This window comes from Egretta garzetta, unplaced genomic scaffold (assembly GCF_000687185.1).
Source record: "Egretta garzetta isolate BGI_Z169 unplaced genomic scaffold, ASM68718v1 scaffold137, whole genome shotgun sequence".
NCBI classification, from domain to species: domain Eukaryota; kingdom Metazoa; phylum Chordata; class Aves; order Pelecaniformes; family Ardeidae; genus Egretta; species Egretta garzetta.
Genome location: NW_009260139.1, coordinates 268,020 through 295,209, shown reverse-complemented (window position 1 = coordinate 295,209; position 27,190 = coordinate 268,020). Strand labels below are relative to the sequence as shown.

The 27,190-nt window shown below is 38.0% G+C and overlaps 1 protein-coding gene across 3 annotated transcripts in view; it reads left to right on the top strand.

Annotated features, from left to right (window-relative positions):
- The window catches only part of GRM5 (glutamate metabotropic receptor 5), a 267,360-nt gene that overhangs the window by 184,668 nt on the left and 55,502 nt on the right, over positions 1-27,190 (top strand). For all 3 annotated transcript variants that reach the window (XM_035897103.1, XM_035897102.1, XM_035897101.1), the window contains exon 3: positions 20,281-20,516. In XM_035897103.1, the coding sequence (XP_035752996.1) occupies positions 20,281-20,516 (236 nt within the window). The remainder of the gene's footprint in view (positions 1-20,280; positions 20,517-27,190) is intronic.

Here is a 27,190-nt window from a genome sequence, read left to right as displayed (position 1 = left end):
CCTGCTGTTAGGCTTCTTGTGGGCATATCGTTCTGCTTCCACAGATCTGAACACAATCACGATATCCCATGTCCAAACAAGGATTTGTAAGCTTCATGTGTCTCAATCCTCTCACGGGTTTAATTAGGGAATGTGTCATAGAAAAGGTAACAGTTACAGGACTGATCCCCCCAAAACCAGTCACTATTACCACTTTTGCTGAGGCAGGTAGCCAGAAAGAATACTTACCTTTCATGTAATAGCTCAGTGTTTACAGCACTTGACCAGGAGAGAGGAAGCTTGCCTTCTGGGCTCTTCATAGTCCAAGTGAGACTAGATTTATGCTTCTCAAGAAAACAGACTAAACCCAAGGTAGATTTGAAAAAAAACTTAAGAAGATTTCATCATACCTCCTTCATCCCACCCAGTATACATCCTGGGAAGCTGGCTATGCTGGGACAGGGAGAGGACATTAAACCCCCAGTGAAAAGGGTGCCTGATGGGATACAAGGGGATGCTGTCTAGATTGTTGGCTCTACTGACTAGACTGAAGTTGTAGTTTTTCTGAAATAGTCATACAAAAGATGAAAGTAGGGACCAGACATCCCCTTTCTTTATAGCAAGTGATTATTTATAAAGTTCCCTTCTGGATTTAGTTCTAGTCACATAAAATAAGACAAGAGCAGAAATAACTTAGACAGAAATGCAGAAACTAAAGATATTTCTGATTTTGTCTCATAGTAGGTTGGAGTCCCAGTGTTCAGTACTGGAGCCAGCTATTAATTATTTCATGCCTTAGAAGCCACAGTCATGAGTTGACACTTCACTGTACCCTACAACAAAACAAACCAACAGGACTGTCTGTCTTTCAAGAGACAGGAAAGAAAATTATGTCTGTCACAAACTTCACAGAATCTCAGGTCTTTTGATAAAATGAGACAGAGATTTACTGCCTTACATCTATTTCAATGGAAGTGAGGTCTACATATATCAGTCTAGATCCCTTTCAACTTTTTTTTAGGCTAAAAAGAAAATGTATTTCTGCTAAATTTTTCATTCAAGTTCTCAAAACACCTTGCTGTATACAGAAGAAATTCAGGTTCACCTAATGGTTCGCACGGTCCCTCACTCTATCCAATTAGAGTAGATGTTTCAGAGGATAGAAAAAAAAATAATATTTTATTCTTTGTAAAATACTAAGACAATAAGTTTAGTCCTCATACTCTGAATTAAGTTATAATAAAGTAGGCAATTCTAATTACCCTTCAATTTAAAACAGGTGAGTGGAAATACAATTGGTTTATAATTCAAATCAAATCCACAGTACTTCTACAGCTGATTCTAATGAATCAGCCTCTTAGACAGCACACCTGTATGTCAGTAGAAATCTTTGTCTTTCAAGAATGAATCTTTGAAAAAAACCCCAAAAGAACAGCTGCTTCATTAAAAATTCTCAAGTCCAAGGAGTTCTCAAGTCTGATGAATGTCCAGCATCACTGAGAGCTTCATTTTAATAGCCCAGACTTCTTAATGTGCTACTAGATCAAGAAAACATCAAGGAACAGTGAAAACTAAATGCATCATGCAAAACCTGACACGTTCTTCTGGGAAAAGGCACTGGATCAAAGAGGTGGCACTGAATCAAAGGGATGGCGTGATGGCACCATGCTGTTTCATGGCAGAATAGATGGCTATTGCAAAAGCAATAGATGTTAGTAAAAGGCATGATGTTAAAGGAAGGTGAAACACAAGAGGTGGTCACTTGAAGGATGCTCAATGACTGTAGTTAGATATCCAAACCCTCTATTTCTTGAACACCCTACCCCATACTCCTCATGTATTTGGTAATATAAATAGTGCTTCTGTAATGTTGTCTTTACATTTGGAGTTGGCACCACTGCTGAATTTTTGCTGGAATGTTTTACTGTTGTCATTTGGCAGTTACAAGCGTCTTAGAGAATAAAGCAAAGGAAAAATTATCCCTCTCATCATACCTATGGTAGAACTAACCCCAGTCATTTTCTTACACTTTCACCACAAACACTCTTTGTTTTCTTCTTTTTTCTATTGTTTTCTGTGGTTGCAGCCTTCAATTGTTGCTTCCTTCCTATTTTAATTTATGCTACATATGCTGTTAAATTCCAGGTTGGACAGTTCCTGAGTTATATTTTTTTCAATTTGGCACTGTGGATGCACTCTTGCTCTATTATTAAATTCACTTTTCTGTGTGTGATTTTACAGCCAAGACCTCCTTCCCTGCAGAAATACTTTGAAGATCAGCAGACCCTAAATTAAAATGAAGAGAATTCTCTGCTGTCTTTCTATGAGCCACTGGCAGTTCTGTGCTTTGAGCCAAAGCAGAGACCTAGGAGCATAAAATGTTGTTGGTTGTATTAGTTTGGTTGGCTGAGTAAAAACTCTATCTTACAATGTTAATTTTGTTCAGGGAGTGATCCAAGTCTTTGCTGCCAAACACAGTCCCATGAAAGTGTCCCAAGACAGTCGACAGCAATCTGCTGGAAAACACCAAGCAAGCCATGAACAGAAGAGAATCAAAATAAAACCTTCCCTACATTCCAGATGCCCTCTCTCTTTCCCCTATCGCACTAGCTGTGATCAAAGCCTTATGTTTCATTTTGCTGTCAGAAGTTTCTTAGCAACTTAACTTCTAACTTCTTTTGCCAGAGAACGTCGATGTTGTTTAAAGTCTAAGTACAGCTTTCTGAGTAATATGGGATGTTGTACATGCAATGTTCTGGATCAATAATACCCAATTTTTATAAGCCAAATTTCATACCAGCCAGAAGAGATCCCACTGAGAGAGTGTACATCAGGAGAATTTGGGTTGTGTCCATGTAACAGGCTCATACCTCATGGTCTGGGAACCACCGTCCTGAGTTAGGAAAATAACATATATTCATGTATTTTCATGTCTTCCCCTTGCACCCTCCCCCCTTCTATAACAGTTTATCATACTAACATTCTCTTCATTTTTGTAATTTAAAACAATAAAAACCTTTGGCACTTTTAACTGCACTGAGTCTGGAAATTTGGTGCCCTTTTATTCTCATGAATTTCAGAGGATTCAGCTGGTTTTTTTTCTATGAATTAAATATATATTTTTTTCTTTGAGGAGCTATGTTTGGTTGTCTTGTAAGGTTTTTTTAAATTCTTATTGCCTAATTCTTCCTCTTCACATAGGCATCTCAATTTCAGAATAACACCCAGCTATTTCAAAAACTGTTTTATCAGTCTAAATTTTCTCTAATATAAGTATCTTAGATAAGGTAGTGCTGATATTTTAGAAGTCTTTCTGAGTTGGGCAATCCTCACTTAGAGTAAGTACTTAAATTTCCTTTACAGTCCTTTTGGCAGACGTTTAGAAGGCGGTCTGGGCTATAAAAGATCAAAATATAAGAAATCTTCAGCTATGTCACACCCTGGCTGCCAAGTCTATTTTGAAACAAGTTCTTACCAGAGAATAACTTCTGAACTCTTCTTTTCTTGAAGGTGTTGAGTTCTGTCTCTTTACCTTCCCACATCTCTTCTTCAACCTTCTTTATTATAAGCTATTCAAGTAGTTAAAGCACTTACAAAAATATAGATGGCTATAAATGTAGATGTGTGACAAATACAGGCAAGCATGAGTCTTGGGATCTTAGCCCACAAAGACTTCAGACTTACTTAAGCACCTAAATCCTAAGTGTACTCTGATCATTACTATCACTAATTACCTTTCTCATTAATGATATCAAATGTATTATCCTATTAAAACTAATTAGAATCTCATTCTTCCAAATCTGTATAAGGCTGGATTGTCCACAGCATAGCAGATAATTTAAAAATACGAGCTCAAAATAAAACCCTCAAATGTCACAAAATACCATGATAAGATAATCCTATTTTACCATCAAGCACAAGAGTATTGAGAAGTTTCAAAACTTTTGAGAGCTATAAAATTATCATTATTTTTGCTTCATTGCAGTTCTAGTTTGCACCTTTTGTTACACTAATGCCATGTGCGTAGCCAAGCACTTGTAACACTCTAGACTTTCCCAGCCTTATGGATACTCTGATTTATTGTCAGAAACAGAGGAAAAAAACCCAAACAAATATTTGTGTAACCAGTAGGAGGGCGAGTGGTCTTGTTCATGACATCATTGGCCTGAACGTTAGGGGGAGCCATCTGCACAATTCCTCTTCAGACCTCAGTTGTGATGGCACTCTGTAATTTACAGCATTTTGTATTAGGGTACTTCCCCCTTAAATTATAAAGCCTTTACCACTCAACTTAATGTGCATAAACACTGTGGAGAAATCGAAGTCAGACTGGTTTCTGTATATCACTAGGTTCTTTCCTGAAATATTCTACATCTGCAATGACTGGTCTGTTGTTTGTCACAGTATTAATTGTACATTTATTTTACATTTTCTCATGCTGTATTATTTATATACAGTTTCACTACTCAGGAGAGGTAAAAAAGAGAGAAGTAATGCAGTACATATACTCATTTAAGGAAAATGATATTCTGCTGTTATATTCAGCCCCCAAATTATTACTGCTTTCTTTCATCAGTATTCTGCCTTTGCTGACCATGTTTACCATGTAGACCTAATTTTACCTCAAGCACTACAACTTGTTTGACTAAATGATAATTCACTTCTGTCCACTTCTGGTATTTCTGTCTCAGAGGTTGAAGTTGCTGTGTTTCCGACAAACAGTCACCCCTCATGGTTGGGTACTGTGCAGTCCACACACCATGGTCTCTACCTACATATCTGCAACACGTGAACTGTGGTTCTGCCCCTACTACATGCTTCTATCTTTTCAAACACAGTATTTTTTCAAGCTGAGATTTTTTTATTTTTTTTTTTTCTTATTTACCCAAAAGTATTTGCCTCTTGTCTTTCTTGTCCCTACCATAGGGGACAGGAAAGACAAGCCCTGAGAAAACCAAAATCACCCCAACACAAATACAATAATACGTTGCTGAATTTCTGTCCGGCTGCCCTGGAGAAGCTAGTTTTCCTATGAATACGAATTCTTGGCTGTGCAAGTGTCAGTAAACACTGTGGTAAGCTCTGGGTAACTACCCCCTCACAGGCCACATCAGCAGCTCAGTGGCAATGATGTTTCCTTGCATAGCACATTCAGAACAAAAACCTGCTTTCATCTCTTCAACAGCTGGCTTTCACAATGTTTGTTCAAATTTCTTATCTTTGAGACCACTACAGGTCTGTTGTACTTACTAGATAGAGGTCAACAGATTCACGTGATATTACCGAGGGGGAAGGAATACATGGACTCATAGCCTAATAGTAAGAGACGTATGTCTCTGGAGAAACATAAATAATCATTTGTAGTAGAATGCTGCAGTCATTGCACCTGTAGCAAACCAGCATTCACAAGACCACAGTTGCACCACCTTCCATCATGCCCAACTTGCAGACCCATCCTGGGAAGTGTGTTCAGCTCCTCTCTCTGCCCACTCAGGACAGAAATTGAACTGAGCTGTCAATAAATTCCTCAGAAATTATTCTGAGCTGCTTATCTATCAGTCTCCTCACTACTTCTGTTCTACTACATAGAAATTACCAAAATGTTCTCTCAGTCCCTCATCTGCCAGCTTAATGGTCTAAGTATCAAACTGTTTAGTCATGTCCATTCACCCTTTCTAGCACAATTAATAAATTGCTTCAGGCAGGGTTCTATTAAAAAACAGTATCAACATGTTACGTATATGAAAAGGAATGCCAAAAGAGATCTGATGATGAATATTTGTTTCATTTTATTAAGTACTATAAACAAATATTCATGCCAGGATGATGAATACAACCGGATTAAGAATCATCATCCAATGAAAATTTGGCATCCTTTGTTACATTCAAAAGATCGATAAAAGCATTTTAAGTATCTAGACTAGCAGGTTTGCTACTATGAGCCAGAGTTTTGCTAAAAGAGTTAGCTGGTAAGAAAAGCCACAACAGCTTTTTTTGCAAATTGATTGGGATTAAATGGCCTAGAAAACACATTCCAATAGACTTTGAAATGAAAATGAATTAAAATTGCCATGCAGGTTCTTTCTACTAAACTTTTAAGTGTCCTTCAAGGTGGACAATTGGAAAGACTTTTTTTTTCTTTCTTTTTTTTTCCCCTTCACATTGCTTCCTTTCCTCTGCTTCTTTTGAAGTCACTGAAAATGTTAGTATTGACTTCAGTGAGAGCAGAACAGGACTATATGGAGCATTTTTGAAAAGTTCTTGTGTGCTTTCTTTGAGAAGGTCAAGTAAGTCCATTGATTTACTATTGTTAGGTATTTCTGAAGACTCTGAGAGATTTAGCATTAGTTCATGGCAGAAAGCATGTGTAGGTAGAATAAGCAAAATAAACCATTTTAAAACGTTCTTTCTGTTTGTTTGTTTTGTACTCTCTCTATAAAAAATGAAAAACCAATTTTCCAGTGCTTGGAATATTCAGATTAGGGTTTGGTTCAAATACACTCTGACAGATAAATTCATTAAACTATTCCCAGCAATAGTCAGTATTTGTGTTGCCCATGAAGCTAGAGATAAATAGTCGAAGTCATTAAGAATCTTGCCCTTGACTTCAGTATGAACTCTGAATGAAAGGATATTAAATGGATATGTGTATATAACATTTTAAACAAGGGTTTTATCCCTACAATTATTGTGCCATTTACAGAGGGATAGCTAGAAAATATATTAGCATACATGAGCCACAAAATTTACCGCTTTAGTTGGAGATATTTCAATTACCCAGCTGTCACAGAGAAAGGCCTTGCTATGTATTAACTCATAAATCATGATAGGTTATGCTCTGTTATCATAAGTTGTCATTGGTTTAGGACCCCAAAGGCCTGGATACACCAAGAAAAGCAATAAAAAATTCCAGATGGAATCACAGTGCCTTGAACTACATCTTGCATATCACTTTGAAATGTTAACAAGGTACTTCTCAAATGTCACTTATCAAACAACCTCTGTGAAATATAATTGCAATACAGAAGAGCATGAACCACATGAAGGTATAATTTATTTTACAAAAAGGAATCAGGTTTTGCTTTTGCATCACTATTTCCTAAAATTCATGTCATGCATGTATATTTGTGTATAATTTAATTCTAGTATGCATTTTGAAATACATTTTTTTAAAGATCTTGTCAAATAACAACCCGTTGTGTTATTGTACTGTGGAACAGATATTTAACTTTCCTAGATAACCCCTACACTTTATTATTTTTTTCCGTAGACCACTAACACTCATTTCTTCACAAAGCCTTTTCTACCAGTTTTGTAGCCAAAAAAACCCCAAACAGTATCGCAATATTTGCAGGTGAATGTGTAATTTTAGTGATAGACCTGTGTTTGCAGAGAGAGACATTGAGCTGCTGATAACTTTCACGTGCGATATTCATTGGTGGTAACCATAACCACAGCCCTGAAACCTAAAGCCTGATTACGATGTCTTAAGGGCATTGCATGAGTATAAGGATTGTTTTCAGCAGTTTCACCCAAAGTAGGTTAAAATTCCTATCCCAATCCTTCCTTCTTTGCAGATTTACAGTTAGACATAGGTTAAATGACACGTATTTACTTAAAAGTGTGATCAAGTTTTTATGCTTTTTCTCTCAAGTATATTCTGGATTGCAATTGTTTTCAACTTTACACATTGGCTACTTGTATTTTAAAGCAAATTTCTTATGCAGAAGGCAATTACACACCTAGGGTGTAGATCACCCCTGGGCCTCATTCTTATTTTTGTTAAGGCCAATCTCTGCCAACTCAGTACAATAAGGGAGTCAATAAAAGTGCTGCTTGGTGAGAATCAGGCCCGCTTGAGCGGAGAAACTAAGCAAAATGTAATGATCCTGATCTAATGGCTTCTTCTGGTCTTCATATCTGTGAGTCCTCCCACGTTATTTTAAAATGCCTCCTCCACATGGGTCATCGCAGTTTAAAGAAATCTCAGCAGTATTTATGCTGAGAAGTTAAGGGTTTTTTGTGGCATACCAAAACACCAAGGCATGGTAAAGAAGACACTGGCTGCACATTTTTTTAAGATTTCCTGTATTCCCTTGTTTTGGAAGTGATTTAGGAAAAAGTTCTACCACTTGCATTCTTAACTTCACCCAAGTTGGAATGATCCCTTATGCCACTTTTTATCCCTTAAGACCACTTCAGATCAGGCTTCTGTGCTTTATATTATTGACATAAACTCTCACCTATTAAAATGGTAGAACATGTGAGTTGGTGTTTGCTAAACTCAGTCAAATTCTGCTTTGAGTCTTTACTGAATATAAGAATTTTGTACTGAACGCCATCAGGGAGAGAATGTTAGGTTTGGTGAGCTTTGGTTTGGGTGTAGTAAAGCAAGCTCTCTGTATTTTGATAAGAAACCTGTCATGTTTGTGTGGACATCAAGACAGAATTTGAGGCAATGCATCACTGTGGGAATTATGATCACTTACTTAAAATGTCTAACACCAAGCACAACCTTAAGACCTTATAAAGTTGTCTAGGCATCCAAAATGCCTTTCTTCCTGGTAATATGTCAATTCAGGTAGATGATTTAAAGTGAGTTGAGTGCATAGACATGCATTCTCTTTTGAAAATGATGCTTCTAAATCTGTTTTCTGTGGAAATGAGAAATACAGGCTGCTTCAGCAAAAGAAATATAGCAAAGGAAATCACTCTTTGTTTTCACATTACTTTATGCCACAGAGATGTGAAAGTATTCCTGTGTAGACCTGCTGTGAGTCTTGTAAGAGATTTGTGATTTGCTGCAACAAAGAATCCTTTAGTCCAGACTTCTCAAATCTTGTGATGTATATATTATAGGTTAGCTCTGTTATTTCAGCACATTTATTATGGCACAATGTTTTCAGAAGAAGCCGGCTTTGAATGCTGTAGAGCAAGTGATGGAATGGTCAGGCTGCAAGGTCTTTGACACAATTTCTTCCTTCTGACAATAATGAACCTTCCTAGTGATGTTCCTCCTCTGATAATCATTAAAGTGTGTGTCTGCCTCTGCAAATGGTTGACTGAAAGAACTTCATGTTTATAGCCTATGACACCTAAGTTATTCTGAACTGAGTTTTAGAAGATGGAGGGCTTATAAAGCTGTTCTGTAATTCAATTCTGTGGATATCTATGGGTAATACCAACGTGAGTGCAAGGGATGAGCTAGCCATCACGCATTATATTATCTGAAGGCAGGCACTGAATTAATTAGAGGGATATGTCTTGATCTGAGCGCAGAGCTAGGAAGGCAGCCCTAGCTGATATCAGTGGCAAAGCTTCAGCTGATTCCAGGAGGAGGATTTCAGTGTATTTACCCTGCTTGGGTCATTATTCCAAGTCTGACCTGGTTTCCTTTGCCATATTTGGCTCAGTTTGGTGACCAGAATGTTAAAAGAATGACTGAAATCACTGCTTCCCCAGGGGACTGTGAATGTTAATTTCTTTGTATTTTTTTATTAATTAAATGTGTGCTAATTATTCAATTAGTGGCTTGAAATGACTTATTCTTTCTCTGACAAAATCCTACATAACATCTGTCATTTTAAAACCTTTGAACACACAGAATTTGCTCTCCATTGTACCACTACAAATTTTATATTAGTCTCTCTAGATTTACTATAAAGCATACACTGAAGTCTCGAGCTTTAAGACTTGTATTACTAATCACAAAAAATAGTGAGAGACTGCTTAACTCTGTGCTATTAGACTAAGGGAAACTTTCTAGGTATTTATGGTTTTAAAATAGGGGTTAAAAATACAAATAATGTTGTTAACATATCATCCTCACCTTTTTGTTCCATGTTCAAATTGTTTGTGTGTGAGCACAACATTAAGACTCAGCTTAAAGTATTAGTCATAAACAGACAAATTATGTCCAAAGTAATAAGGTTTAGTATTACTATATGCATTATTATTAAAAGTAACTGCTGAAATATAGCTTGTATTTACATTTCTTTAGTTTTGTGTTGTCTGACTTTTTAACTCACTTTGTTTAATGTTTGCGCCTCCTTAGAATACCTAGATATATCCATATATATTGATTTACTCATACTGTTTCCTTGTTTATACATCCAAAGATTAAGTGTATTATTTATGATTGAAAGTATCCTTCTACCGAAACAATGAGATGCAACTCTCAAGTGTTGTTTTCAGGAATATTGCATAGCAACTTAATAGGTTCAATAATTTAAAAAATATATAACAAAAAAAGCACATAATAGCTTCTATATAGATATGTGAGATTTTCTACTGCATGCTACTTTTTTCAGGCTAAAATATATACTCAGGAAATAAATATATTTTTATGTATGCAAATATAGATACATACATATATGTGTATACATATGATTGTATTATATTTCCTGTCAAGTGCATGAATGGTTTTACTTAAATCCTTCTTTTTACCCATTTCTGAAATATTTTTAAAGTAGTAAGGCTATATCAGTTACCTGTTCATTCATATGACTATTTTTGAATTTATCATAAAGATTGTTGTTGCATATCCAGAAAAGTGGTGCATGGATGTTTAATGGAGAATCATTGCATCACTGGCAGCCCCAGTAAATCATTGATACAAGATAATTCTGATTCAGAATAAGCTATTTTTCTCCTGGTGGACTTGACATAATGAAAAAAACCCTCTCAATTAATGCAAGCAAAGTCAATCTTGAGTAGAAGCATAGTATTGGCTTATATTTATGATCGTGTTGTGCTGCCGTAGAACAAACTCAGGATCCTCCTGCATTCAGGGTCATCCCAGGGATGTTTCCATTTCAGGTGGATGGGATGCATGGAAAACAGATTTGTGACAGTGTTTCAAGACAGTAGGGTTTTACTTACAATTCCTTCTGTCAAGACCTGATTTCTCTACATGCCTTTTCTTTGGCATATGCTTATACAGGCTTAGTAGGTACATAACATTGCATTGCATTGTGTATTTCATTTTAGTGCCTATACTGAAGTCAGGCATTCTAGGGAAGATAAAAATGAGTATTTTCATGGTACAAATGCATATTTGATTGAAATGTTTTAGAGATGAACCATTTTTTTTCTTTCCTGTTTTTCTGCTGTTGCTGACATTACGTAACTGGTGTTTTTCAGGCTGTCACTCTGAGAAGTTTGCAGTTTGAGGAGCTTAGAGTGAATTATAAATATGAGTCAACAGCATTAATATTGCTGAAAAGAAAAGCTGCTGCCATATTTGGAAAATATACTTCAAGGATGTGAACTAATCTTTCTACCCTTTAATAAAGCAGTGATGGAAGTAATTCTGATGTCTGATGGCCAACTCCCAAAGAAATTTTAGGTTTTCCTACAGCTTTTACTCCCTCTTTAGGCAGTCCTTATGTCCTAATGTCAAACCTGGAAAAATGATTCCTGCTCCTCTTTTCCCAACATGTTGTCAAGAAAACAAACCGTTCATCAAGTTTTCTTCCTCTTCCCCTGCCTTGTTAAAGGCTTAACAGTTCTTCCTGGTAGCTACAGGGAGAAGTCTGGGGACAGTATGGACACTGCCTGTTGACTTCAGCATGGGAATGTGAACAGGCACGAGAATGTCCCCAGCTCAAGATAGGACATGCCTATGTCTATGTGGATTCCAATAAGAGAGCCAATCACTTCTCTCTCATGTTTAGTCCACAAAGCTCTCATTTCGGTGTTCACTGGCACCTCCACCCAGGTCAGACCCTTGACAGTTTGTCAGCACTTTCAGAGTATCCCAAGGTGGTACTAAAGTCTGCAGAGACAAGGACCAGCTGGGCACTTTCAGGAAGAATGAGACCCAGGATGACAGCAAATACAGAAAACTCTTGAAAGGAAATGTGGAAAGAACTGGGTTAATTTAGTCTAGACAAACCTGAAAGTCTATGCAAATGGTTGCTCTAAAACAGGCAGTAAAAAAGTGAGTGACTCAAATTGCAGCACAGATTTACATTATATCTTAGAAAAACCAATTTTAAGAACTTATAAAGTTGTCTAGGCACCCAAAATGCCTTTCCTCCTGGTAATATGTCAAATATTTACCTTCTCCTCACTAAAGAATTATTCAGGAATCAAGAAAGCATACTGCACAAGTTGAATATCCTTGGTGTTTTAATTTGACATTCCTTCAACTTTCTCTTCAATTTAGGGGACAGCCCATACAATTTATATGTATGGATATAACTTCCTCCAGTTAGCCTGATTAGCTACGAGAGCTTGCAAGCATGAGGAAAGGACATCACACACTGGAAACTATATTTTGTTGTAGACCTACAGTCAGGCTGAATCATTTTGTAGGTCTGAACTGCAGATGCAGGCATCTGCAAAACTCTCTGTTTTCATGTAAATTAGATGTTGCTATAGACTACCAATCTCTCAAGTTGCCATCACAACCTTACTCAGCTTGGGAAGTTTGGATACTCTGCAAGTAATTAGTACCAATAATCCCCTGTGCAAGATATCTGTCAAATTCACTGCATAGCTACTTCTAGATATCATCTTGTAGAAAACAGTGTGTCATACTGCCTAAAAATAATCAGTTCATTTCTTTCCTTTGAATTACGCTTAAATTCATTTATCTTTATAATTTGCATGAAAAGGAAGACAAAGACGAGGAATTGCAATCTAAAAAAAGCCAGGCAGCAAGACAAGAATTCCCATTCATTGCATACACAGTTATTATAAAATGAACTCATCTAAATGCAACAATTTACAGCTGCTCATCAAAAGCAATTCCACCCCCCCAATACTAACCAAACAAATTTACCTTTGCAAGACTGGAAGCGCTTTGCAGAGAACGTGAGGACTCTTTAATATTTTTAGAGCTTTTAAGATATAGAAAAAAAACCCTGAAAGAGCAGAGAAATACAATTAAAGGAAAATTAAAGACAGCCACTCAGTAACAAACTCCTACACAGGTGGAGAAAAAATCTCAATATATTTTCAAATGCTATCGGTCAGATTTTTGGAAGGAGAGTGATTACACATGGGCAGAACAGCAGTTTCCATCATCATTATGTGGCCTGCAAACAGATTTTGCATAACAAAAAAAGACCAGTCTACAACCTAATGAATGTACTCATTAACTGTAATAGCTTTAGCTATAGACTGAAGGGGGAGGTCCTTTAGAGAAAAAGAAATCAGCTCAACTCATCCCACCATACCACTGTATTTTCAATTTAGAAAATAAGTGGAACTGTTTACAAAAGGGAGTGTGGGGAGCCTATTTTTGTTGCATGCATGTATCTCTTAGCATTTTGTCTAATCTTAGAAACAGTGGTTTATAAATGTGTGCTGAATATTTAAGGCAGTTTTCACAGGGATCCTAGAGCTGCATTCCCCAGATCATTGCTACTGACTCACGACATTTCAGTGATCACAGTTTGTCCAGAGCTAATAACCGGAAAGTTACTTTTGATATAGTGAATTACTTAATGGATCAAACGAGTGGACATGTCTCCCTCCAGCTTTCTGTGCTGTACCTCACTGGTGTAAAAAGGCAGAGCATCCATCATGTTACCTGTAGAGAAAACATGTAGCATGATAAGGAGCTGTTGAAGGAACATCTCTTCCAGTTGGCAGTGTGGATGTCCACCTACCTAGTTGCAGTTGGTTTAGCATTAGTCCTCTTGCTGCTCCCCATTCCCACCCAGGCAGGCTTGGCAGCGCCTGAGAAGAGGCCACTCCACTATCCTAGGCAAGGAAAATCAAGTGGTATCAAAGGAGTGGTAACAAAAGCAATCTTAGTTCTAAAACCGTAAACTGTGGCAACTGACTGTATCACTGGAATTACCTGTGTGTACAGGCAAACACACAATTAATCCTAAATCAATTTTGGTTGTTTGTTGACGCTTCCCGTAGCAACAGCAGAGAGAGAAAAAATACATTAACAAGAAAAGAAGTAAGGTTAAACATCATGAGAAGCTGGGGAAACTCTGAGGGAGAGGCATAATTTTAACTTATTTTGTATAAAATCCAGTAATTCCCAGATATATGTCAAACCTCAACATAAGCTAATACAAATACAGGGCAGAGTGGATGTCAAGAAGTCAGGTAGCTTACTGTCTTCCCCTGTCTTTAGTAGCTTTCTCCTTGTAGCGAACTGCAGGCCAACACTTTATTTGCTCTTCCTCTCACAGCAAAGTGGTTAGAGAATTGCTCTCTGTCACTTCTGATGTCCCTTGTTTGTTGCAGCTTGTTTTGTGCCTTGGCCTTTCTCATTTTATTGCTGTTTTTCTCTTACATTGATCCTTGAAAATCTGATCTTGCTTCTGCTTTTCATATATTTCCATCTATCAAATGGCACACTAATGTCTTACTGTATTTCCTATCCTTCCTCTGCATGGCACTTTTAAATTAAATATTTTTATAATTCTTCAATTCCTTAGATGTTCCTTACAACACATCTAACCTTAAAATTCTTTAGGCTTAGTGAAGCCTGCTATTTTTCCTCTTTGCTCTTTTAAAAGTCACAAATGCTACTTGTCATGGTTGTTCTCACCCAATTTGCCTGTTGTCTTAACCTTCTTAAGCAGTCCCCACCTACCAATTAAACAGCTACAGAAGAGCTTCCTCTCTCTTGTCACTAGGTACAGCTTGTATCCAAGTAGTGTCACCTAGGCTTTCCAAGAACTTGACAGACAAACTACAGCATTCTTCTCCTATCCCTCATTATCAGTAAGTCTTGTGCTTTGGAGAATGCTCTGGTAGAGGCTCACAAAAAACTTTCACCACATCATCTTCCAGATTTGATGGCATTAATCAGACACTTATCACAGGAGGGACCAATAGTCAATATCCCTAATTCCTTCCATCTTCTGCATCTCTATACGTGTGACTGAAACCCTGATGCATGAGGCAACACCTCCTTCCTACTCCATTTGCTTTTCCTAAACCCATTAGATCTTTTTTATATCATCTATTTATTCATGCGTGCCTAATGATCTCTTCTGAGCAATTGTTGTCTCACATGAATCTTATCATGAAATTAAAGATCTCCACATTCTTTTATCTAGTTTAAGCTGATGGTAGTTCTTTTCCTTTGTCCTTTTTACAGCGATGTGCTACTCTAATCATTTGGTAGTTTGGTAGACAGTGTCAATCAGGTCTGCCAATCCCTGTTATCCCTCACAGCAGGTTGACATCAGTAGTGTACTCCGTGCTGTTGATAGCCATGCTACTTACTAAGTAGATGTGGAACACTCTTGGAGCAATGTCCATCTTGTCTTTTTGAAGACATTTTGTGGAATTAAATGCTTAGGTCATTGTTGACAGGGATTGACTAACTTCACCTTTTTGTAAATGTTTTTCAGGAGGGCTAGCAATTTCTTGGCTGCACTGTATGAGCCCAAAGTAGCCATCATCATCATGTATATTGAATGGCCTTTATAGTCATTAAGTGTCTTCCTGATGAACTCTCCATAATGCTTCAAGCATGAGCTCACTCCTGTGCTGCTCTTCACCTGAATGTTCTCCGCCATCCATGCTGATTCTTTCCAGAAGAAAGGAAAAGACTTCATTCAAACAGGTGGAGATGTCTTTATAACAGATGCAGTCCTGCATCTCATCTTTCTTTGGTATCAACACTTTACTGTAAAAAGTTGCTTTTCCTTCCTCCCACAATGCCTTGATGTGATAGGCAGAGTGGATTGAACTTGGCACAACAGTGCCACCCATCTGGGGAAGCTCTTATTGGTGCTGGCTATTTCACATGGGCGATAGGAAAGATGGGAAAGAGCAAAACACAGAAAATCCAGGAAGCCGCATTCAAGTTTCTCACATTTTACCATAGCAGACATAATCCTAAAAAGTCTGCACCATTATCTTCTTATGTACATACAGTATAACAATACATACTGGTTCTACAGTGACAGGCCTACTTGTTCAGGTATGTCCCGCTAGAGGAATGTGAAAACTTATTCCCTACCCTAGTATCCAGGGCTGTGGGGAAGGAAGTGAGAAGGGTACTCATGATCTGTGATCACAGCTTTGCAGCCCAGTCATTTAAATAGGGTCCCATTTGCCTCTACTTTCCTGTTCAGATCTTTAAAAGTAATTGTATGTACAGTAATGATCTAAAACATTGGATTATTTTATTGTACTTATAATCATTTATTTTATTGTACTTATATTCATTTATTTTATTCATTAATTGTATATTTATTTATTAATAAATTTTATCAATATTGGTGGCTCTGTCATGTCTTTTATTGGAGCCTTTCTGTGATATAAAACTATGTTGTGACTTACTGTGAGTAAACCAAACAGGCCTTTAACAAAGGAGCAGAACCCTTACCCTCTATTTGCTGAAGAATATTTTTTCACTAAAATCTCCATCACCCTGACCTATCCTTCAAAAACCAGTAGCTGGGACAATGTACACATGCAAATAACATCTGAAAACAGATAAAGAATATTATGGTAATGGACCTCCTATTTCAAGTTAATCTCTTGCTAGTAAAAGCCAGTAAAACAACAGTAAAAGCCATTTAGCCATTTTTCCCTGGACCTCCTATTTCAAGTTAATCTCTTGCTAGTACTGCAACAGTAAAAGCCATTTAGCCATTTTTCCCCTTTTCCTTCCTTCTGTGATTCCTTATTTTCTTTGGTGCGCAAGAATTTTCTTCAGTGGTTTTTTTTTTTCTTTTTTTTTTTTTTTCAGAAACGTCATTAACAATGATATATTTTGTTTGATGCAGCATGGCTATTATCCTGTATCACACCACCAGTCTCTAAGGAAAATACACCAGACATTAGTCTGATGGTGAAGAACATAAACACAAAAGAACTGTGTGAGGGGAAAACATGTCATGATCCTGAAAGACAATACCCCACTGTGTTGGATGCGAGTGTAATACTGAGGGCAGCCAGATCTGCACATGTCATAGCCCTCTTACCTTGTTGACAACTTTCTACCCTGGCAGGCTGATGAATGAGATATATGCATTACTGTGCACACCTCAGAGAGATCTCAGCAAGGAGCTTTTACTTTTGGTGCCGCAGCTGTGCAACTACTGCTTTCTGTCACAGCAAGGGTTCACGTGCAACTCTCTAAGTCTTGGTGGGATCACTTTAAGGACATTTGCCCACTGGTTAGAAAGCAACATCATCTATTTCTAATAATCAGGATCACCTAGTCACCTAATCAGAATAAAATTGGAAAGCACAGTGTCCATGCAAGGGAGAAAAATGAACTTGCGTAGTGATCTGTTAAGGATATCCCAGTCCTGTTTAATCTGTTTGGACTCTTTCATAATCATTACTGGAATTCACATGTACTTATTTTACTACCTGGGAGGAAGCTGTTCTTAACCACTTGTTCACCTCAATATCCTATACAGCCCACTGCTGACATGAAGAACCATTTCTCTCACCAGGCTGCGGTCCTGCACTGCCTTAGCGGTAGCCTAGGCACCTCACCACTTCTGTGGGCGAGAGTGGAGATTATGCTGGACTTCATTTGGAGCTCCTTGTCACAGCCTGTTTCTGGTGCCAGAGCATCTTTCTTCAGCTGAACCAGTAGATTTTAGTGATGGGTAGTACTATTTTGAACCTTTCATAATGCAACCACCAATGAAGTACAATGATATCACCAGATATTACATTAAAATTAAGCCATTAAAAGAAAGAAGGTCTAAGGAGGAACAAGCAGGACTATGAATGTAAGCAGGTATCTCCCTCTCTGTCCCCTTCTCCCTCATCTTCACACCCCTTAGTGAGTTCAGAGAGTGTCACAGGTCTAATATCCCAAATACATCTATATCATCCTGTCATTGACATCCCATAAGTGTTGTTATTCTATTGTGGTTGCAGAATTTAAATATCACACACTACTGCATTTTTATATTCATGCAAACCTGTTTGCCTACTCCACTTTCACTAGCCTTTAGATATCAGTTTAGCATTTGCTTTGCTACCTTGACTGTCTGGAGCTTTGTTATCTCTGCATTGTTGTCTCTACAATACCCACTTTCAGTACATCTTTTATATAACCTGCCTAAAAGCCTTTTGCCCAAGAAGGTAAACTGAAATACTTATTTGCATGAAAAGCAGCTCTGTTGAAATAAGAAGTCCTTCTGCAGAAAAGTTGAGAAGGGTTATGCAATATGAAGCTGTTACTTCTGCCTTTTTTAATAACTTAAAGTTATAAAATGGTATCTCTGTTGCAAATCTGCTTAGAGGGGATAACTATTCATAAAGTAATACTATAAATTTTATAGCACTCTGCTGGATTAGATCTACAAAACTGTTCCTCTGAAAAATGATAAAGAAATTAATTACAAGAAAACAGTTTTTTTCTAAGTTGTTTACGAGACAACTCATAAAGCACAGCTGACAGCACAGCTCTAATTCTCTTAAATTCTATTCATTTTTTTTAAAAAAAGCCACACTACAGAAAGCCTATTACTTCCTGCATTCATAAAACCTGTCAGATTTTATGAGGATAGATAAAACTGCTTAAAATCTTGCCAAAGATGAAGATGAATGTTTCAAAGAAAAGGTTAAATTGCTCATAAATTTAAAAAACCTTCTGCAGCTTTTATCACAAAAGAACCGATAAATGGTTCTAACTCTTCATCCAGTAAACATTCCTGGGGGAAGGTGGGGATTGTTTGTCCATACTGAGCCTCCCGAGTGTGGTTGGGACGGTTAACACCTCTGTTCATCCCCGGTTGGACCTAAGCTTGAAGGGAAAGTTTCCAAGCGCTGCCTTTAAGCTGAAAATCAGTGCTCAGCTTTCTCCTTTCATGAATGTATATTTAACTCTTTTGTGCTGAGTGAATTAGTGCATTTGAAATCTGAAGCATCTTTAATAGTGCCTTCGTTTTCATTTCATTATTTTTGTCACTGGTGAAGCTGCTATTTATTGACATTGCAGCTGTGCTAATAAGATGTAGTCAAGAGTCCAGGCTGCAGTGAAAACAGTCTCTTGTGCAGAAGGAGCTACCATCTGAGGTCTTGACTTCTGCGCTATGTGAGGGCAGCGGAGTCCCCCTGTAGAGAACAGGGAATGTGCCGGGGACCAAGTGACTGCAGCAGGCTTCCTGCATGCCCTGCAACACAGGAGCTAAGTTCAAGCCAGGTGGCAAATGAGCAAAATAGAACAACAGAACCATACAGATAAAGATCACCTACATCAGTTACACTATGACTAACCTGAAAGAGTTTTAAAAAACTCATGAAGTTTTAAAATAAGGCAGATTAAGCTTATTTTTTTTATCCTTCAGTTATTCGACCTTTAGGATTTGAAGGTGCTCTCTACAGTCATTATCATCAGCGCCTTTTTAGAGGGGAAAAACCCCAATCTGAGATTCTTCTACAATTCTCTAACTGTAAGACGTGGGGCTTTTGAGAAACTGAAATATGATGTTCATGATAAAAAAGCAGAAATCTGCAATGGTCTAATGCGATATGCACATTTTCAGTGGAGTGGAGTGGAACTTTGTAAATGTCAGTACTTCCAAGAAAATCCATTGTGAAATGGGGGAGAGGGGAATTACCCTGAGAAGTCTGTGGCATTTTGTTTGATCTGGGTTTTCAGTCACTTCTGGCTGCTTGTGCTCTGTCACCCTCAAAGTAAAGAAGTTCTTCCTCATATTCAATTGAAACCTCTTATGTTTCAGTTTGTGCCCATTGCCCCGTGTCCTGTCACTGGGCTACTCTAGCCAGGAGCAGCCAAGAAACAGAAGCAACACATGGATCTGCATGATGCTCTGCCCATCTTCATTAGTCACGTCTGCAGAGAGGATTTATTGCTTCAGATGCAATGCCATGCTCTGAGCTGGTATTTCTAGCTTGAGTATTATTAGCCCATTAAAAATTTGCTTCTGTCTCTTTGTACTGTGCCCCATCATGCAGTGTAGGCATGGTCTGCAACACAGGGCTGTCCTTCACACTGTAAGAAGTCCTGTCCTCAGGGTCACCTCCTTTCAGGTAAGAGTAGTAAAACACTGAAACGAAGATTTTCTGCAAAGAGCTCAGTGAGGTTTAGCGTGATGCAGAGATGTGCCCATACACGGCAGATTTCAGGATCTATGATTTTTAATGTTGTTTCAATTACCTGAAGTGAAAGATGAAGAATGTATCAGCTAAGTAGAAGGTGCCAATGACAAAAAAACCTAAGGAAAAGGGAAACACTGAATTCTTCTGAAGTATTACAGATGCTTTACTAAACTCCACTCAGAATCACAGGTGTGGGTGTATGTTCTTAGGCTCCGGATTTTAAAGAAGGTCCTTTTCTTATTCCATTGAATGCTGTCTCTCTTTCATTTATCCCTGCAGTGATGGCTGGGCAGACAGGTACGACGTGACAGACGGATACCAGCGTGAAGCTGTCGGTGGAATAACGATCAAGCTCCAGTCTCCTGATGTGAAATGGTTTGATGATTACTACCTACAACTTCGGCCAGAAACCAATCACCGAAATCCATGGTTTCAGGAATTTTGGCAGCACAGGTTCCAGTGCCGGTTGGAAGGGTTTCCTCAAGAGAACCCTAAATACAACAAGACTTGCACAAGTAAGTGAATTTATTTCTTCTGCTGTATAAACCAGTGTGACAGAATGTCTGGTGTAAAGAGCTCATGTTGGACTGATGCAGCCTGGTGTGGTGGAATAGTGAAGGGGGCCTGGAAGGAAAGAGGCTGGAACTGCAATCCTTGCTCTTTCCAAAATGACAACAACCACAATTTAAAAAGTATTCAGATTTCTAAAGAAACAACTAGATGGTGCCTCAGTACCTAATTCCTCTCTATATTTGAAAAATTTGATGCTACTCTACCTCTATAAGCATCTAAACACTTTCAAAAATGTTGCAATCCAAAATTCAATGCTTCTTTTCTGAAACAGGGCCAATCATATTGCTTTACCTCACAGGAGTAATGAGAGAGTTAATATACTAAAAGTTATCTGAAATCCATATGGTAATGATGATTATTTGTGTACTTCAGATAGAAGACTAGCTGGTTTGAAAGATTTCATTAGTTTTTCTTTCAGTCATGAGTCATTTCAGGAAATGCCATTTTGAGCTGATCTTTTTCATTAAATTGTACTGATTTTAGCAAGAACTGCTACAGTATTTTGTCATTTCTGCAAAACAGTGGCAAAAACTTTTTTCCCAGAAAGATGTGGTATGTTTTTCTGGTTTTTTTAATTACTTCTGTTAATTTCTCTTTTATTTCATGAGGTGCCATGCAGTCCTAAGTCAATGGGCATCCTGCCCATGCTAGAGTATAAGGTGGTGCCGTGTTGGGCATCAGCCCAACCACAGCTGTAAGCCCCAAGGGACCTTTCCTCCTAAAAATGTCTATAGCTTCCACACACCCATGAGACCAAGAAATGACTTTAAGGATCAAAGTCTTGGATTGACACAACACAAAACCCCACCCAAGTCCCACTTAATGTTCATAAGTCTTTCTTTAGATTTGTACAAGGTCTCAGAGGAAGTTTGTGGCTGAGCTGGAAATTTAATTTAGGAATCCCAAAATCTCAGTGTACACCTTCAACATTCAACTGACTTTTCTCCATTATTTTTCTTCTGTTACCCTTCCAACACAGCCTGACACAGGTTTTATTTGTGTTATTGACAGCTACTGCATATTGAGCGGTAAACTTCATTGATTTCCCCATGATAATGTAGATCTCTTTCCTGAGATGTCAGTACAGTTGGCATGGCTGGATACAGGCTAATAAAGACCTGGTTTCTATTGCTATGCTGTGTTAGCAATGACATTTCAACTTGACTTTTCTGGGTTACTTTTTTTACTTACTTTTTACCAACACTGGGAGAATCTAATTTCTGTTGTATATGAAAGATTGGGAACCGTGAAATGTAGGTGCCTACAGAGTCTTTTATAGTGCCTAAAATACAATTCAAATTATCTCAGGGGTGCAGGGAGATGTTATTTTAGACATGAAGGTACCCAGTCATAGATACGAGGCAACTTAATCATAAAGCTTGAATAGCTCAGTTTGAACAGAGCTCATTGCTGGAAGGTTTCTCACAAAGAGATCCTGAATGAGCCACAGCTCAAATAGGTTCCTAAAACCTAGGAATGCCAAACACACAAAGAAATGTGCAAGAATTGCAATCTGCTGATTTGCGAATCATGAACAGAGAAAAAGACTAATTTCCCAAATAGATTGTTCTAATTATTTTTCTTTCAGCTTTATTGTCATATTTAGTGCTGGGCCATGATGGCTATAGTAAAAGAACAAAAACCAGATTATAATAGCTTTGATTCTTTCTTGTTGCTGTAGGGTGGAAAATGTTAATTCAGTTGTGGAGTTTCCCAGATTGACAACACTACACGCAGCAGTCAATTAAAACTGCCCATTTAATCAGGGTTTTCACACAGGAAGTTGTTAGTCATCATGTTACTCAGTTTTATAGTTTTGATTTTGATCTAGGCCATCTGTCAAAATACATATAAAGGAAATTCAAAGATTGGCCAGAAAGATGACATGCAGATTTATTTAATGACATTTATTTGGGTTCTAAGTGCTAAGACACCTATGCTGTTTTTCTCATACTAGCCCCAAAACTAGTCAAGGGTGTACGATGAAGTGAAGAAATACTGGTTAGACAACTTTGTGGATTTGCCAGCAGGAAAGACGCAAATATATTCTCTCAGAGTTGCAGAAGTGAGAGATTTTGATGTTGGGAGTTTAACCTCAAAATTAACAAGGATTTTTGAGACTGTCATGGTAGTTTCTGTTTCTACCTCATTTCCTATGTTCCATATGACTTTGAAAATAATATCTTTATATAGATTCCTAAATACATATTTGGTTCCATAACTTCAAGCACTCTGAGTTTTGAGTCTTAAATTCCCTCAGTTCAGACTTCTTGGTTGTAAAGGTGATACCTCCCCTTGATGGTCACAGGCATTTCATAGACTGTCCTGACAGTTTCTGCACAATGATGAATGTATTAGTTCTGCTTCAGATTTATCCTGTTAAGAAAACAGGATTTTGCCCTTTAGTTTATCTAACTGAATACATTCTCTTCTCCAGCAGCTGCATACAAAAAAAAAAAAAAAAAAAAAAAAAAAAAGCTACAGGTGCTTCTCAGGACTGCAATTAAAGAGATTGGGTTTACTGATAAATGCTGGAGGGAAATAAAAATCTATTTTTTTTTTCACCAAAAGCCAAACCATTCTTTACTTCTTGGGATAATGATAAAAAGATAAACATAAAGCTGTTTGGTGTTGATAGATGAGGTCATTATTAAATGAAGATGTCTATATAGAAAGGAATAACCATTACTTTAGTGGGAAAAATGAATTATTCTCCACAACCTGGTTGTACTATCATGAAAAAAAAACCCCATCATCAGTATAAACAATTTATTTAAACAGCAAGAAAATAAGCACAAAGAGACATGGGTGAAATCTGCATAGATAATTGACTTCACCTGTGCCCTAGGTATGAACTTAGTTGTTTAAACCTTTGGATTTAATTTGCTGATCCCTGCTGAGTAAAATGGTAGGCTACATTCACCTCTGTGGCAGAAAATGCAAGAAGTCATAAGTCAATGAAGCCAGCTCCAGTGACTTGTGAGGGGTTTTTTTTCAATTTTTTAATGTAAGCTGTCCATAGAGAGTTCCAAGCAGGTATTATTATGAAATGAAGACAAGATTTAGTAAGATATGCATAATAAAACTGTGAAATCAGCCAAATAAAGAGAATCCAAAAAACAGTCCAAAACAATTTTTTCTCCATTCTTTTCTATCTATCACTAAAAAGTCTCCATCCCTTCACATACACCTAGCTGACACTGAGGTGAAAATTTTAACATCAAGCCCACTTTTCATTTGCAGATTTGAACACACTTAATCCAAATGGGTGTCACTGCTGTTGCTAAGTACATTGATTTTCTGCCCAGCTGCAGCACTACAGAAAGTGAGAAGTTTGCAGACTTATCTGACTTGATTTTCAGTGTAATCAGGTCCATGCCACAAGAGAGCTGCTACAAGCCACCTCTGAACACCAAGAGTCAGAGCAAGGAATTTAAAATGTGTCTTTAAAAGGAGACATGTAATGGCCTCCGAACACTAGGGATTTTACAAGAATTGGATTTGGCTTCTCCTCAGGCACCAGTCAGATATTTTTTTATTATCTAAGAACACAATTCAGTAAACTTTGTAAATATGTGTGCACGTTGATCCAGATGAGTAACCACTCAACAACGATCTTCAGGTCAAAAAAGGCTAATCCAATCCTTTGGTATTGATTGCCTTTGGACCTTTGAAGACTGGGTGTGTATATGCTTGCTTTCTTACAGACAAGCATCCCCACCAGAACCCAAATTCCTAGTACTTTTTCCTCCTAGTGAGGGTGTTTTACAGATGCATTTTAACATAGAGCAGAAACGAAAGACAATGCAAGCAAAGTAGGTTGTGAAACTCTGGCTCAACTGACAGTAGTAGAAGAAGTCCAGTCTTCAAGGTCATCTGGGAGAGAAGCATATTTATTACATTTACCAGGCTGTTAAATGAACCTTTTTGCCTCCGCTGTGTAAAAGCCAGAGGCACGGATGGAACAGCATTTTTAAAGTGTTACTTAAACACAGAGTGAAACCCGAATACACATCCCAACTATCCATGATATAAGTGCAAGAAAAGGAAGAGAAAAGAAATAGAGGCTGATGCTGATGAAGCAGTGCAACATCCTAGTTTGACTGGCAGAGGTTACAGACTTCAGAAAAAAATGGTAGTTTCATGTAAAGACACAATGGAAACAAGAATCTGAAGGAAGGTGATGGGGCACGTGTGCAGGTATTTACAGCAGGGTTCCTGATATTAAATACTGTGGTTCAAAGCAGCCAGGGACAAAACACAAAGGGAAATGACGGAGGCTGAGTAATCACAGAGAGACATCAACCACAGACTGGACACAGAGGGCACTGAAAGTGAGGAAAGCAACTTACGTCCGATATGCTTGGGAGCAAGTAGCCAGTGGCAGCATTTATGGGAAAGAAGAACATACTCAAAGTGATGAACAGGGAAAATGAGATTTGCAGCAGCATTCTGGATGGGTCTTAGCAGGAGGCAGAAAGGCAAATCTTCCATTCATGATTTAAACATATGGCTTCTCTGAGATAAAAACACTTTTTCCAAGGGCGCAAAAATTGACATAGAAGGATGACCGATATTTCTCCAAGCAATTAAGAACAGGATTAAGTGTGAAAGAATTTATTTGCAGAAAGGCGGATTAGGGAGATTTGGGATACATATGAGAAAAGTTTTGCACCTAAAGGTACAGAAAGGCACATAACATGTAAATGCAAAAATTATCTACCTGTTTGCTGAATCTCATCCAGCTCCAGCTACTTTTCATGAGGTCAGAAGGACTCACAGAAAATCCCAGAGTTTCATCTGAACAGAAATCTGGTTTAACAAATGGTCCTTTTGAGTTTCCAGATAGTACTGAGGAATAAAATGACTGCACTGCAGCAGCTAATAATCTGTTGGTTAAATCTAAGCTCAAATGCCAAACTTGGTTTAATCAGAACCCAGCTGATAAAAATATAAGTGCTGTGAGAATGGAAAAATATTTTCCGTGTTTCAAGGGAATGGGTCACATTTAAACTCTCAAACATGTGGCATTCCCACACTTCTATTTTTAGATTGCAAATTAAAACAAAACAAATTAAGTTAAAATTAGTTTGTAGTTTTATAACAGGGAACTAAAGGGAATTTTAATACTGAATGCATCCTGTCTGTCACTCAGTTTGATACTTGATATACTATGGCTCATGCTTGGGCACTGGCAAGCTGAAGCATGGTCCAACCCTCATTTTTATGGCCCACATTTCAGATCTGGAGCTCAAATACAGTTTATCACTACTTTTACAGTAATTCTGGGTCAGGTCCAGAAATTTCCAAAGGCAGATCTGCTGTAAGGCATAGATCCAGATCTAAATTTTCTAGAAGCCTGATATAAGCTAAGCCAGGAGCCTACACAGACATGTCATTATTTTTTTGACTCAGAGACAGAAGCAGTGCGGACTGAGAACTACCGTATTCTCTGTTTTACCAATTTGAAAGACTTTTTGATATACATTGACTTAGATTTTAACACACCTGTAGCTCAAACCCTTCAATAACTTCAGTCTTCTCACTGCTGTTATGGAATTCATCAAAATCCTCCAAAATCTGACTACAAAGCTACATCTACTTTTCCTTCACTTTATGCTCCCTGCCTTCCTCCCCCCATATATTAGATATATTTGATGACATACCATGCTACTATGGCTTTATTCTTTATATTATAATTCCTTTTCTCGCTGCCTTTCTGAACCTTGAAAACTATCTGCAAGAGATTAATACCATTGCACAGGTAGACAATGTCTCTCCAGCCCTAAGAATACAAGTAAATTGTAATTAAATGTATTCAGATTATATAAATTTCTTATTAGATGGATAAAGTAGTTCCTGTCATTCTTTTCTCTCAGCAGTTCAACTTCCTATATAGATTCAAATACTTCATATAAGCATGTTTACAAGTACAGAAAATTTTATGGCAGAATCACAGAATCACAGAATCGCAAGGGTTGGAAGGGACCTCGGGAGATCATCTAGTCCAACCCCCCTGCTAAAGCAGGCTCTCCTAGAGCATTCTACACAGGACTTCATCCAGGCGGGCTTTGAATATCTCCAGAGAAGGAGACTCCACAACCTCCCTGGGCAGCCTGTTCCAGTGCTCTGTTACCCTTAGAGTAAAGAAGTTTTTCCTCATATTCAACTGAAACTTCTTATGTCTCAGTTTGCACCCACTGCCCCTAGTCCTGTCGCTGGACACAACTGCAAACAGACTGCTTCCATCCTCGTGACTTCTGCCCTTAAGATATTTGTACGTGTTGATAAGGTCCCCTCTCAGTCTTCTCTTCTTCAGGCTGAACAACAGCAGCATTTAATGTGCTTTTGCCTCTGTAGCGGTTGTGTTTCATTGTAATTTAAGACTGAAGAAACTGAATCCTGTAGAAGATGAAAGGATATAGTAGTGTTGTTAATAAAGCTCTTAGGGAGGTCTGCTGCCTCCCAGGAGCCCGGGTTAGAGACATCACTAGGAAACTGCCTAGCCTGGTCCGACCCTCGGACTACTATCCCTTGCTGCTCTTCCATGTGGGAGCTGATGAAGTTGCAGCAAGTAGCCCGAGGGTGATCAAAAAAGAATTCAAAGCCTTGGGGC